General features: G+C 42.1%; 1 protein-coding gene across 4 annotated transcripts in view; it reads left to right on the forward strand.

Moving 5' to 3' along the window:
* Positions 1–398: 398 nt before the first annotated feature.
* LOC132818412 (poly(A) polymerase type 3) overlaps positions 399–13,707 on the forward strand; it is a 98,722-nt gene continuing 85,413 nt past the window's right edge. For all 4 annotated transcript variants that reach the window (XM_060829420.1, XM_060829421.1, XM_060829422.1 and 1 more), the window contains exon 1: positions 399–750. In XM_060829420.1, coding sequence (XP_060685403.1) covers positions 743–750 — 8 coding nt within the window. In that variant the 5' untranslated portion in view covers positions 399–742. The remainder of the gene's footprint in view (positions 751–13,707) is intronic.

Consider the following 13,707-nt stretch of genomic DNA (forward strand, 5'->3'; position numbering starts at 1 on the left):
TATCTAACGATATCGGTGGAGAAAAAACAAAGTTAACGCCTCGAACCCAGTAACGCTTAACAATATTTTCGCTATCAGGTTGTGCTTCCAGATACACGGGCATGCGCACTAACAACGAGGCTGTGCTTATGGACAATAGGGAGCATGCTCACTATCAAAGAGGCGGTTCGTTCAGACACGAGGGAGCATGCGCAGTATCAACGAGACTGTGCAGCTGAAAAGCACTAAGGAGCTTGCGCAAAAGGGCTGAAAATGCGCAAGCTCCTTGGTGTTGGCGATGTACAGAATTTCCCGACAGCCTTACGTGTAAGTGCGCATGCGTGCTGGGAGGGGAGAGCGTCCAGCGACGTATGGACGCGGCGCGCATGGCGTCGTGTGCGCGCTGACGGTAGGGGGAAGGCGGCGCCGAGGTCGCCGAGCCGGCTGGTGCTGGCTGCGGCGGGTTTGTTGTTTTTGTCTGTCTGTCGCCATGTTGGGACCGGCCGCTTTGTTGTAAAGGAGGAGCAAGGGAGGGAGAAGAGGGTGCCGTCGGCGTTGGGGACACAACAAAAGGAGGGGCGAGTTTAAAATCAAAGACATAACGGTAGTGGGGGGGGGGAAATTCCTTCAACATCCGAAGGAGCGATTTTATTTTCCCGCTCAGTAAAAGGCAAGAAAAGAATCAATCACGGGGGCGCAAGGATGAAAGTGAACCTCGGCGACCGTTAGGGATAGTGGAAGTGGAACGGAGCCGGGCCGAGCCATGCCATAGTGAGTACCGTGATCGGGGAGAGAGAGGGCCCGCTGCTGGAGGCGACTGCAATCATTCACCCGCCCCTCCCCCAGGAGCCGGTAGGCCGCCCCCGCGTCCAGGCCTTTTAAAACCCACCGGAGTTCAGGCCCTTTGCCCTCACCCACCTCCCTCCCCCCAAAGCCCGCGATCAGGCCTTTCACCCGCCGCAACGCCGGATACTTGGTCTTCGATTTTAATTTGCCGTTGTATAACGAGCAGAATCTGTCACTAACTGGATGTTTTATTCGCTCGTGTGTGTTATTGGGGGGGAGGGGGCGATGTGGTTTTAGTTTCCAGTCTCTTTACGTTTCCTTTTAGTATTTGAAACGCTTTATCCCTCGGTTATAGACGGCATTTCCTATGACTGGTTCGGATTTACAATCTTTGTCGGCCGCGATTTCTATTCGGACTGAGCCCGTTTTAAATCACCGGGTTGGTTATTTTAAAACACCGAGTTGCCAAAATTCTGCTTGTTGAAACGCTGTTTCCTTCCCAAACACATTCTTTGTTCTAAAACACACACTCTTCGTGTATTTGATAATATAATCGAAAGGGTATGTCCATGTCCTGGCAAGTTAAAATGATGACCTTTGGAAGCAATCTTAATTGAAACCAGTAGAACGGGCAGTGATGTGCACCGCTCTGTTCTTGCTGCAAAAACTCTGTATAAGTGGGCATGCTGCCTTTAAGGAAATTTGACATGCAGCAGGAGAGCATTTGTCCCCCTTTTAATCCATGTCGCTATTTTTATTCTGAAAATAACTAATTTTCCAGTATTAGTTTGTTTTGAAGCAATAAAAGTGAAGAGTCCTAGTCATACCAGCCCATAGGTGTATACTCTTATTTGATAGAGGCGTCAGGTCTGGCTTAATCTCAGGGTCACCACTGCAGGTGAGGGGAGAGATTGAAAAGGAGACTTCCTCATAGTCAGTTAGTGTAGGACTTGAACACTTGCTATTGGCGTCAGACTGCATCACAAATCAGCTGTCCAGTCAACTGAACTGAACCAGGTGGGCATAAAAGGTTGTGAAACTAGTATTTGAAAACCTTGAATCATAGAGATGTACAGCATGGAATCATTCCTTTTGGTTGAACTCATCCATGCTGACTAGGTATCCTAATCTAATCTAGTCCCATTTCCAGCACTTGGCCAATATCCCTCTAAAACCTTCCTATTCATATACCCATCCAGATGTCTTTTAAATGCTGCAATTGTACCAGCCTCCACCACTTCCTCTGGCAGCTGATTCCATACACATACCACCCTCTGTGTGAAAAAGTTGCCCCTTAGGTCCCTTTTATATCTTTCCCCTCCCACCCTAAACCTATGCCCTTTAGTCTCGGACTCCCCACCCCAGGGAAAAGACCTTGTCTATTTACCCCAGCACCGCCCTCCTAACCTGCAATTTTCTTCCTGACCTCTCCGCCCCACCCCACTCTGGCCTATCACCCCCACCTTAGCCTCCTTCCACCTATCACATCTCCATCACGCCCCCCCTTTCCAAAATGCAGCACCTCAAGTTTATCTGAATTAAACTCCATCTGCCATTCCTCAGCCCGTTGGCTCATCTGATCAAGATCCCATTGTACTCTGAGGTAACCTTCATTATTCACTGCACCTCCAATTTTGGTGTCATCTGCATGCATACTAACTATACCTCCCTATATATCCGAATCATTTACATAAATTACAAAAAGCAGTGGACGCAGCACTGATCCTTGTGGTGCACCACTGGCCTCAGACTTCCAGTCTGAAAAGTCACAGACTGCAAAGCAACAAAGTGTTTTAGCCTCACTGCAGAATTACTTAATTTTAAACACCACACTTTAGGAAGAATGCCAAAGCCTTGAAGAAGATGTAAAAGAGATAGACTAAAATGATATAAGGAATGAGAGACTTTTGTTGTGGGGAGATCAGGGGTATGTTTTATTTAAAATGAGATTAAATGATTTGATAGCGGTGTTCAGAGGATAATATCGAATGACTACTTTCAGTGGCAGAGTACACAGTCACCCGAGAACACAATTTTAAGATAATTTGCAAAAGAACTGGAGATCACAGAAACAGTAACTTGAGCACAACCAGGTTTCTTAAACTGAAATAGTCCCATTTGCCTGCATTTGATCTTTAAATCTTTCTTTTTAAATGTCTTTTTAAATGTTCTAATTGTATCTGCCTCTACTACTAACTCCAGCAACTTGTTCCATATTGATGCCACCCTCTGAAAAATTTGCCCCTCAGGTCCCTTTTAAATCTTTCTCCTCTTGCTTAAACCTGTGCCCTCTAGTTTTAAACTCCCATACCCTGGGAAAAAGACCATAGCTATTCACCTTATTTGTGTCCCTCATGACCATTTAAACCTTCATAAGATCACCCCTAAGCCTTTACACTACTATAAGGGGGAAAAAAAGCCCCAGCCTATTCAGCCTCTCCTTAAACTCATCTTCCAGTCTTTGTAACATGTTTGTACATCTTTTCTGTACCCATTCCAATTTAGTAACATCCATCCTCTAGCAAGGTGACTAGAATTGTACACAGTACTCCAAATGTGGCCTCATCAATCTCTTGTGCAGTTGTAACATGTTCAAACTCCTGTACTCGAGCTTTGACCGATGAATGCAAGTGTGCTGAATACTGCTTTTGCCACCCTATCTGTGGTGCCACTTTGAATGAATGATGTACCTGAACCACCTCGGTTTTTCTGTTTATCTACATTCCCTATGTCTCTACCATTAACTAGGCGAAAGTAAGGACTGCAGATACTGGAGATCAGTCAAGATTAGAGTGGTGCTGGAAAAGCACAGCAGGTCAGGCAGCATCCAAGGAGCAGGAAAATCGGCATTACGGGAGGACCCCTTCATGAGGAAAGGAGGGCTGATTAATCTTGACTCTACCATTAACTGTTTAAGTACTGCCCAGATTTGTCTTAACAAAATGCACTACCTCGCATTTGTCTGACTTAAGCTCCATCTGGCATTCCTCGGCTCACTGACCCAGTTGATCATGATCCTGTTGTACTCTGAGACAAATTAGTTCAATGTCCACTATGTCCCCACCTTTGGTGCCATCCACAAACTTACCAACCATGTCTCCTATGTTCTCATCCAATTTGCTTTTTGTCATTTAGGTAAGCAATGGATTTATAACCAAGCCTTGAACTACACTGGTCACAGACTGTCAGACTGAACAGCAACACTGTCTAGCTCCATCCTCCAAGTGGCTAGCTTTCCCCAGATTCTATGTGACCTAACCTTACTAATCAGTCTGTCACGTGGAGCCTTGTCGAAGGCATTGCTAAAGTTCATGTAGACAATCTCTATTTGCTCTGCCTTCATCTGTCGTCTTGGCCATCTCAAAAAAAAAACTCAATCACATTTGAGACATGACCGCCTGTGCATAATACCATGCTGACTATCCTTGATCAGGCCTTACCTTTCTAGATGCATGCATATCCTATCTGTCAGAATCCCCTCAAAGAGCTTACTCACCATGAAAAAGAACTGTTCTAAATGGTGACTTGTAATGTGGAATACAGTGCATGAAAAAGTGGTGGAAACATGTTTGGCAATAACCTCCAAAGGAAACTTGGATGGCTGTTTGATGGAGAAAGATGAGTTATATAGATAGATAGATAGATATGGCCAAGTAAGTGTAGGTAAAATGTTCTGTCATGTTCTATTTTGTTTAATAGGTATAACCTTGGTGTCCACTTTCCCCTGTTGAATATGATGACTGCGAAATGCAAGATGCTCAACATGATTGCTTAATATACAAAAGACCAGATTTAGAAGACCTCCTGGATGGTTTATGACTGTGGGTTGGGGGGGGTAGGGTGGAATCGTCATGGAATCTTCAAGTTTTAAATCTGAAATATTTTCTGAGAGCAAGGGTGATGGTGGTTTGGGAACTGAAGGTTGGGATGGAGATGCTGCAGATTTGGAGCCCAAGTTTATGGGGGTTGTAAAAATTGTCTTGGAGTCTGTGAGGTCCAAATGTCACTTTTTTGCTTGAAGAACAAAGATCAAAAGAGAAATACAGCACAGGAACAGGCCTTCAGCCCTCTGAGCCTGTACTAATCATCATGCCCTAACTAAACTGAAAAGCACACCTGCCCTTATTCAATCCATGTCCCTCTATTCTCTCTGGTTCACGTAACCATCCAGATGCCTCTTAAATGTCACCAGTGTGCCTGCTACCTCCACCCCCATTTCTAGCAGTTCCTTCCAGGCTCCTAAAAAAAACATCCCTCACAGATCTCCCTTAAACTTGCCCCCCTCACCTTGAACCTGTGCCCCCACTGAAACTTCAACCCTGGCAAAAAGTCTCTGACTATCCACCTATCTATGCCTCTCAATTTTATAGACCTCTATCAGGTCTCCCCTCAGCCACAATCTTACCAGTGAAAACTATCCTAGCTTTTTAACCTTTCCTCTTAGTCAATGCCCTTGAGACCAGACACCATCCCAGTAAACATTTTCTGTACACTCTCCAAAGTTTCTGTATCCTTCTGGCACTGTGATGACCAAAACTGTACAACGTATTCCAAATGCAGCTGAACAAGGGGTTTATACAACTCAACATGGCTTGCCAACTCTTGTACTCCATGTCCTGGTCGCTCAAGCATGCCGTATGCCGCCTCAATCTCCTTGACCGACTTTGTTACCACTTTTAAGAAATTGTGGACCTGCACACCTAGATCTGTCTGTATGTTAATGTTCCTCAGGGTTCTGTCATTTGCAGTATAATTCAACCTAAATGTGATCCTCCAAAATGCATCATCATACATATGTCTGGATTAAACTCCATCTGCTATTTCTGTGACCAAGCTGTCGATTGTATATCCTCTAGTAACTTTTCACAATCATTGGCATTGTCGATAATTCCTCCAATTTTTGTGTCATCTGCAAGCCCACTAATTGGACCACCCTCATTTTCCTCCAGATCACTTTTATATATACTACAAACAACAGAGGATCTAAGAGTGATCCCTGTGGAACACCACTAGTTGCCACTCTCTGGTCTGAAACAAGACTGTTCCTGTCTGCTATGATCAAGCTAGTTTTGATTCATCTAGCCAGCCTATCCTGAATCCTGTGAGATTTTAGTTTTTGTACCAAGTTGCCATTTGTGACTTCAATAAATGCCTCACTAATGTCCATATAAATTACATTCACAGCCCCTCCCCCAACAATTATCTTTGTCACCTCTTCAAAAAAGTTTCCCTGTAACACTTAATTCCCTTATTAATCAAGAACCTGTCTATTCCTGTCCTCTAGGCACTCATTGCCATAAGTTCCACGGTGTCACCACACTCTGGCTGAAGAAATTCTTCCTCATCTGTTCTAAAAGGTTGTCACTTCACTCTAAGGCTGTGCATTAAGGTTGTGGTCTCTCCTAGCTGATATATCTTGCCCAAGTACGTTCGATCATGTCCTTTTGATATTCTGTAAGTTTCAATCAGCTCCCCCCACCCCCCCCCTCCATTTGTCTAAATTATGAGTACAGACTCAGAGTCCTCACCTGCTCACTTGATAAGCCCTTCACCCCTGGATCCTCCTTGGAAACATCCTGTAGATCACCTCCAATGCTAGCATGTCTTTTAGATACAGGAGCCAAAACTGCTCACAATTAGTGATAAAGGTGTCCATGATCTCTTTGTGCTTGGTGGACAGGGATAGCACAGTATTTGAGGAAATGGATTGTAGCGGAGGTGGTTTTTGGGGACTAATCAGGGACTAGTGCTCATTATAGTCCAGATAGATGTGAGAATATTGACCAAGTTAGTTCTGCATCAGATATGTTTAGTGCAGACTTGAACTTTGGGCATTACAGATGGAGTGCACAGAGTGGAATACATAAGCAGTCTTTTTGTTCACTAAAACAGATTTTCAAAATGTGAAATAATTTTTACACCTAAATCATCACTGATATGCTGATGACCAAATAATAAATGGAAACTTGTCGATCCACTGGACACAAATGGACATAATAAAAAAAAATCAAATCTCAGGGCTATAAAATTGGAGTGAATGGTCTTCAAGTTAATGTAGCCTGAAACTATAATAAAAGACTTAATTATGAATTTACTGTATTTGCAAGTCACTTGGGGAAATTTGATATATGGGTGTTTTCAACTGTTCATTTGATTTTAAAAACATCTCCCATTTACTAGGAGAGTTATTTCCTGGTATTGTTAAATCTTTCTAATTTTTCCAGCAAATATTTTCTTGTGTGTGTGGTATGGATTTTCTGTGCTGTTAGAGGAAGCACCAGTTCAATGGTACCAGTTTAATATAGCAATTTGTGTGAATGAGGTCTGATTTTCTCCACATTATTCTTATACTTTGAAGAATTGTGTGAATATGGTTCTGTGCAAATCATTACACCATGGCTATGCATTCAGGTTTGAGTCAGGGTTTGTATTGATCTGTTACTTTGAAAAGTGGGGATAGGAAGAAGGAATCATGTACTTTTTTCCTTGCCTGTTTATGACTTTAATATTTTGAAATTCTCAGAGCTTGTGTGTTCATTGGCATTAACTGTGTGTGTCCTTCAAGAAAAGTACAGTTCTTAGAAACCTAAGGACTAGGAGCAGATGTAGGTAATTCAGCACATTGAGCCTGCTCTGCTTTTTGATATGACTCTGGCTGATCTCCTCTCTGCTTTTGTCCTCAAATGTCCCAACATGCATCACATTCTAGGGTAGTGAATTACATATATTTACGACCCTTTAAGTAGTAATTTCCCCTCCTCTCAATTTTAAATCTGTTAGCTTTTTATTCCAAAGTTATGACCTCCTTGTTCCAGCCTGTCTCACATGAAGACACATCCTTTCTGCATTTACTTTGTCAATTCCTTAAAGTGTTTTATATACCTTAATATTCTGTTTGTAGAGAAAGTTTGACCTGAGTCGCTCAATTCTCTTAAGACAAAAGTCTCTCATCTCTGGAATCAATCTAGTGAACTGCCTCTGAACTGCGTCCAATATAATTACGTCTTTCCTCCGGTACTGGAACCAAAGTTGTATGCAGTAGCTCAGATCTAGTCTGAGTAATGCCTTACATGGTTGCAGCATCAGTTCACTACTTTTATACACTTTCTTTAGCAATAACTTCCATTTACGTCCCTTTATTTCCATCTGCTCCTGCATGCTAGTTATGTGATTTGTGCACCACGGTGTCCAGATTGATATGCACTGAAGTTTCTCCTCATTTTAGATACGTTGTCTTTCTGTTCCTTTGATCAAAATGAATAATCTCTCACTTATCTGTGTTAAACAACTTCTGCCATATTTGACCCATTCATTGAACCTATACATTTCGATTTGTAAGTTTATTTGTTCATTGCAACTTACCACCTTGCCTATTGTAGTGCCATATGCAAATTTTGACTATCAGCACAGCATTGTTTACTCCTTCAAACAGTGCTTAAATGAAATTTATATGCAAAGACTTAAACACCCCAGTGGAATTGTACATGGCTTATAACAGTCTTGAGAGACAATCTTAATTGTGGAAAAAGTGAAAATATGAAAAAGCTGCTTTCTTTAGGATGTTATTCATTGATCCGTTATTTCATATGGGTTAAGCATATGCCAGTTTTGTGATTCTAGGTTGAATTTGTTCCTGAACTAAGTTGGGTAGGAAAGCTGCAAGTGCATACCTTGACCAAGTAAAATTGCCTTTGGATTCCTGCTTTTCAAGACTAGCTTAACCTAATGGATATAATTGAACTTGGTTCTGGTGCTTGACATGTGCAACTTACCTGCCAGAGTTCCTTGTGCATATAAAATAGGTGAATAAGGTACAGGGAGCTGCCTTGTTTCTTTGGACTCTAGGGTTTCACAGCTTCAATTGAGTTAGGAGCAATAAGTTGGCTGTCTTACACTCAAATGAGGTATGACGAGAGTTAGTTTTACAGTTACAAAATAATGACTTTTATGGTGCTGCGCAGTGTGGACCAGAACCTTTTTATTTCTACAAGAGCCTTGGAAACTGCCAGAAAAAAATTGCAATTGTTGATCAAAAACTTAAGCTTTTGACCTGAGAATTTTGCATTAAAGGATCTTGAATAAAGCTGAAGTAAATCAAAAGTTGAGCCTTTGGTAGAAATGAGATTTGTAAGATGATTTTATGGCAGGTGATTTAACTTGTGGGATATGGCATTGCTGGCTGGCCAGCATTTATTGCCTTTTGAGCTGACTTCTTAAATCACTCTAGTCCATGTCCTGCATGTAGCGCACAATGTCATGAGGGAGAGAATTCCAGGAATTTTAATCAGTGACAGTGAAAGGAATGGCAAAATATTTCCAAGTCAGGATGGTGAGTGGCTTGGAGGGGAGCTTGCAGGTGGTGGTGTTCTCATGTATATACTGTCATTGTTATATGATATCATGATGGGTAATTCTGAATATCAAAGTGGGAATTCATCTGCATGAAGATTGTGCGATGGTCATTGTGTTACTGATAACCACGGATGACTGCTTCTGCAACAGGCCGGTTGGTGGGGATGAGGTCAAATATGTTTTTCTCATTTCCCTTGTTACCTGTTGCAGGTAGCCAAGCAGCTATATGTGTTAGGACCTGACCAGCTTCTGCTGAGCCAATCTGGATGTTGAAATCCCTACCTTACCAACACAGAGTCTAATATACACCCTTACAACTGTTAGTGCTTCCTCCAAGTGTTCAATTTGGAGCTGATTCACCAGCCGAAGATAGATTGTATATGGTAATCAGTAGGAGGTTTCCTTACCCATGTTTAACCAGATGCCATGAATCATCATGAGGTCTAGAGTCTGTTAAGGGCATCCAGGACAACTCCCTTCTGTACACCACATCCAATGTGTCTGTGCCAGTGGGACAGGACACAGTGGTGTTAGTTGGGAAATTATAAGGTGTGATTCTGAGAGTATAATATCAGGCTGTCGCTTGACTGGTCTGTGAGACAGGTCTTCCAATATTGGCACAAGCCTCAAAATCTTCATAAGGAGAGTCGATAGAACTATCTTTGTTTTGTAGGTTAATGCCAGGTGGTCTGTCTGGTTTCATTTCTTGGATACTTTGTAGTGATTGATACAACTTAGTGGCCTTAGGGCATTTGGGAGCAGTTATGTTGACCACATTGCTGAGAGTTTGGGGTCATATGTGAGCCACACCAAGCGAGGTGGCAGATTTCCTTCCCTGAAGGAAATGAGTAGAAAAAGTGAATTTGTCCCTTGGCAGTGTTTTCATGGTCATTAGATTCTTAATTGCAGGCATTTATTCAACTCAAGTTCTGCCATCTGCCATGGTAGGATTCAAGTTCAAGTTCCCAGACCGTCAGTTGTGTTTCTGAATTAATAATCTAGTGGTAATAGCACAAGGCCATCGCCTCCCCATGAGGGTCAATGTAGGGTGATGATGTAACCCACTATAAAATCTATCTGATATTCTGCGTGTGTTTAATTCCTTGACGAAAGGCTTTGATTTACTGAAGAATGTGGCAACAACCTGGATTTAGTGAGTCTCTAGAGTTCCCACAGATGCTGTTTGTGTGTTTTTAGTTGACTTCTAAATAATTGTACTATATGCCATCCATTCCCTTCTGTAGGATGAAAGGGAGCTGAGGTTAAGGTGGCTTGGTGGCTCAGTGGCTAGCACTGCTGCCTCACAGTGCCTGGAACCAGGGTTTGATTCCCACCTCGGGCAGCTGTCTATCTGGATTTTGCATATTCTCCCTGTGTTGGTGTGAGTTTCCACTCTCAATCCAAAGATGTGCATGGCAGGTGAATTGGCCATGCTAAGTTGCCCATTGTGTTAGGTGCTTTATTCAGGGGTAAAATATAAAGTAGGAAATGGGTCTTGTTGGTTACTCGTCATAGGGTCAGTGTGGACTTGTTGGGTGAAAGGCCTGTTTCCATACTGTAGGGAATCTAATCTAATCATAACTAGTTAGTATTTCTACCAGGAGGCGAAGTTAATATTTCACCGTTGAAAAGTGTGGTGCTAGAAAAGCACAGCTGGTCAGTTGAAAGGAGTGGGAAAATTGATGTTTTGGACATAATCCCTTCAGCATCCCTGATGAAGGGCTTATGTCTGAAACATCGATTCTCCTGCTCATCGGATGTTATCTGACCTGTTGTGCTTTTCCAGCACATTTGACTCTGATCTTCAGCATCTGCGGTCCTCACTTTCTCCTAATATTTCATGTTGCCAGGCTGAAGAGTGATCTACAAATCTGGATATCTGAAATAAGTTATTGTCTTGTCAATTAGGTAGTTTAATTATTTTTGAGCACTAAGACCTGATTTTGTTCTTTTTCAAGAGTATAAGAAAGGGAAAACTGGAGCACTGAGAATACTGCATGCAATAGAATAAAATTTCTGTCAAGAAAAACATCAGCATCTTCGTTCCTGATTTGCAACTTGGCTGAGATCCATTTTAGTTTCTTTTTGTGTGGACAGGAGAGAGAAAAGGCTGTTTGACTTTGCCAGTTAACACAGCCGACTGAGAGGAAGGAGATCTTTATTTTCAAAGATACAGCTTGCAGTCTTTTATGGATTCTAGGTGAGGTGTTCTGGCATGAGCAGAGAGAATTATCTGGGGAGTCAGATTTACTTTGTGGTGGATTTAAGGAACTTTTCGAAAATACAGGAAAATTACTTGTAGGCAGTCAAAGTTACTACTTGGTGAAGCATCTATGGGAAGTCATTGAAAGCTGCCAGCATTGTTTGCAATCAGGGCTGTAATTCCATCGTGTCATCATTGATAAACAAGGATCACTTCATATAACTTCTACTTGCTTTGAAAGTTTTGTAAAACATGCTTTTAATCACATGTTGCAATAAGCACTTTAAAACATGCAACACTGAGGTAGTTCTTTGAGGTATTAGCAGGAAGTTAACATTTCTTTTTGGGGTTTTGTTCATTATGGAGGTCGCACTTTCAATTATTGGGATTGCACATGCTCATAAATAGTCTGTTCGTTTGAATGTCAAATTTTATCATTTCACCATATTTTTAGAAGCTTATTGGGCATGATAAATGCTAGGCAGTTTTTTTTTTGAGATGTTCTTATGCACCCTTGTTGCAATAGTGACATGTTTCTATTTTCTGACTCACCTCAGCAGAAGGTTTAATTATACTTGATGCAATACTCTTGGGTACTTTTTAAAAAAAACATGTTTGGGTTCATTTGCCCATGTTAATGCAAGGCATTCTACATGACTAGAATTTCATGAGTTTTTGTTTGTCAGCTGTGCTCAGTGAATGGTGACAAAGCTGTGCTTTGTTAAATGTGTTTAATCTCCAGAAATTAAATGAGGTTCTTTTGTACAGATTAATTCACACTGCTGACTATTCCAGAGAAATTACTGTTTCATAAAAACATAGGTTTAGGGTGTAGGTTTGCTCGCTGAGCTGTAGGTTTGATATCCAGACATTTCACTACCTGGCTAGGTAACATCATCAGTGGTGACCTCCAAGTGAAGTGAAGCTGTTGTCTCCTGCTTTCTATTTATATGTTTGTCCTGGATGGGGTTCCTGGGCTTTGTGGTGATGTAATTTCCTGTTCGTTTTCTGAGGGACTGATAGATGGTATCTATATCTGTGTTTGTTTATGGCATTGTGGTTGGAGTGCCAGGCCTCTAGGAATTCTGGCTGTGTTTGGTCTGCTTGTCGTGATTTGTTCTTGAGGAATCTGCAGACTGTATTTTTTTTGAGTATCCGTTCTTCTTGAATATGTTGTATAAGTGATTCTCCTCTGTTTTCCGAAGTTCGTCTGTGCTGCAGTGTGATGTGGCTCATTGGAATAATGTTCTGATACAGCTTTGTTTGTGTGTGTTGGGATGGTTGCTGGTGTAGTTAAGTATTTGGTCAGTGTTTGTCAGTTTTCTGTATACGCAAGTTTGTAGTTCTCCCTTGTCCGTTCGTTCGACTGTGACGTCCAGGAATGCAAGTTTGTTGTCGGTTTCTTCCTCCTTGGTGAACTTTATACCTGTGAAGGTGTTGTCTGCAGCACAGACGAACTTCGGAAAATAGAGGAGAACCACCTGTACAATGGGTTCAAGAAGCACAGATACTCAAAATACAGACCGCAGGTTCCTCAAGAACAAACCATGACAAGCAGACCAAACACAGCCAGAAACCCTAACCACCTTACCATACATCAAAGAAGTTTCAGAAACGACAGCAGACTACTAAGACCCCTCGGAATCCTAGTAGCACACAAACCCAGCAACACTCTCAAACAAAAACTAACAAACTTAAAAGACCCAGTACAACCCATGGACAAAACCAATGTCATCTACAAAATTCTATGCAAGGACTGCCACAAACACTACATAGGACAAACGGAAAGAAAGTTAGCCACCAGGATACACGAACACCAGCTAGCCACAAAAAGACATGACCCTCTCTCCCTCGTAGCCTTACACATGGAGGAAAAAAAATATCATTTCAACTGGGACAACACATCTATCCTGGGACAGGCTAAGCAAAGACATGCCAGAGAATTCCTAGAGGCCTGGCACTCCAACCATAATGCCATAAACAAATGCATAGATCTAGATACCATCTATCAACCCCTCCGAAAACGAACAGGAAATGACATCACCACAAACCCCAGGAACCCCATCCAGGAGAAAGATATAAATAGAAAGCAGGAGATAACAGCTTCGCTTCACTTAGAGGCCACCACTAGCCAGGTAATGAAACGTCTGGTTATCAAACCTACAGCTCAGTGAGCAAACCTACACCCTAAACCTCAACCTGAGCTACAAACCTTGCAAAAACATAGGTAATAAGAGTAGCCCATTTGACCCATTTTACCTGATCTGGCATTCGGTACGATCATGTCTAGTTCTCTACCTCAACATTAGATTCTTTCTCTGTTCCGATACCCCTTGATGTCTTTAGCCTTGAGCAAGCTATCTATTTATTCCTTAAACCCATTCAGT

This window comes from Hemiscyllium ocellatum, chromosome 8 (genome assembly GCF_020745735.1).
Source record: "Hemiscyllium ocellatum isolate sHemOce1 chromosome 8, sHemOce1.pat.X.cur, whole genome shotgun sequence".
Lineage (NCBI taxonomy): Eukaryota > Metazoa > Chordata > Chondrichthyes > Orectolobiformes > Hemiscylliidae > Hemiscyllium > Hemiscyllium ocellatum.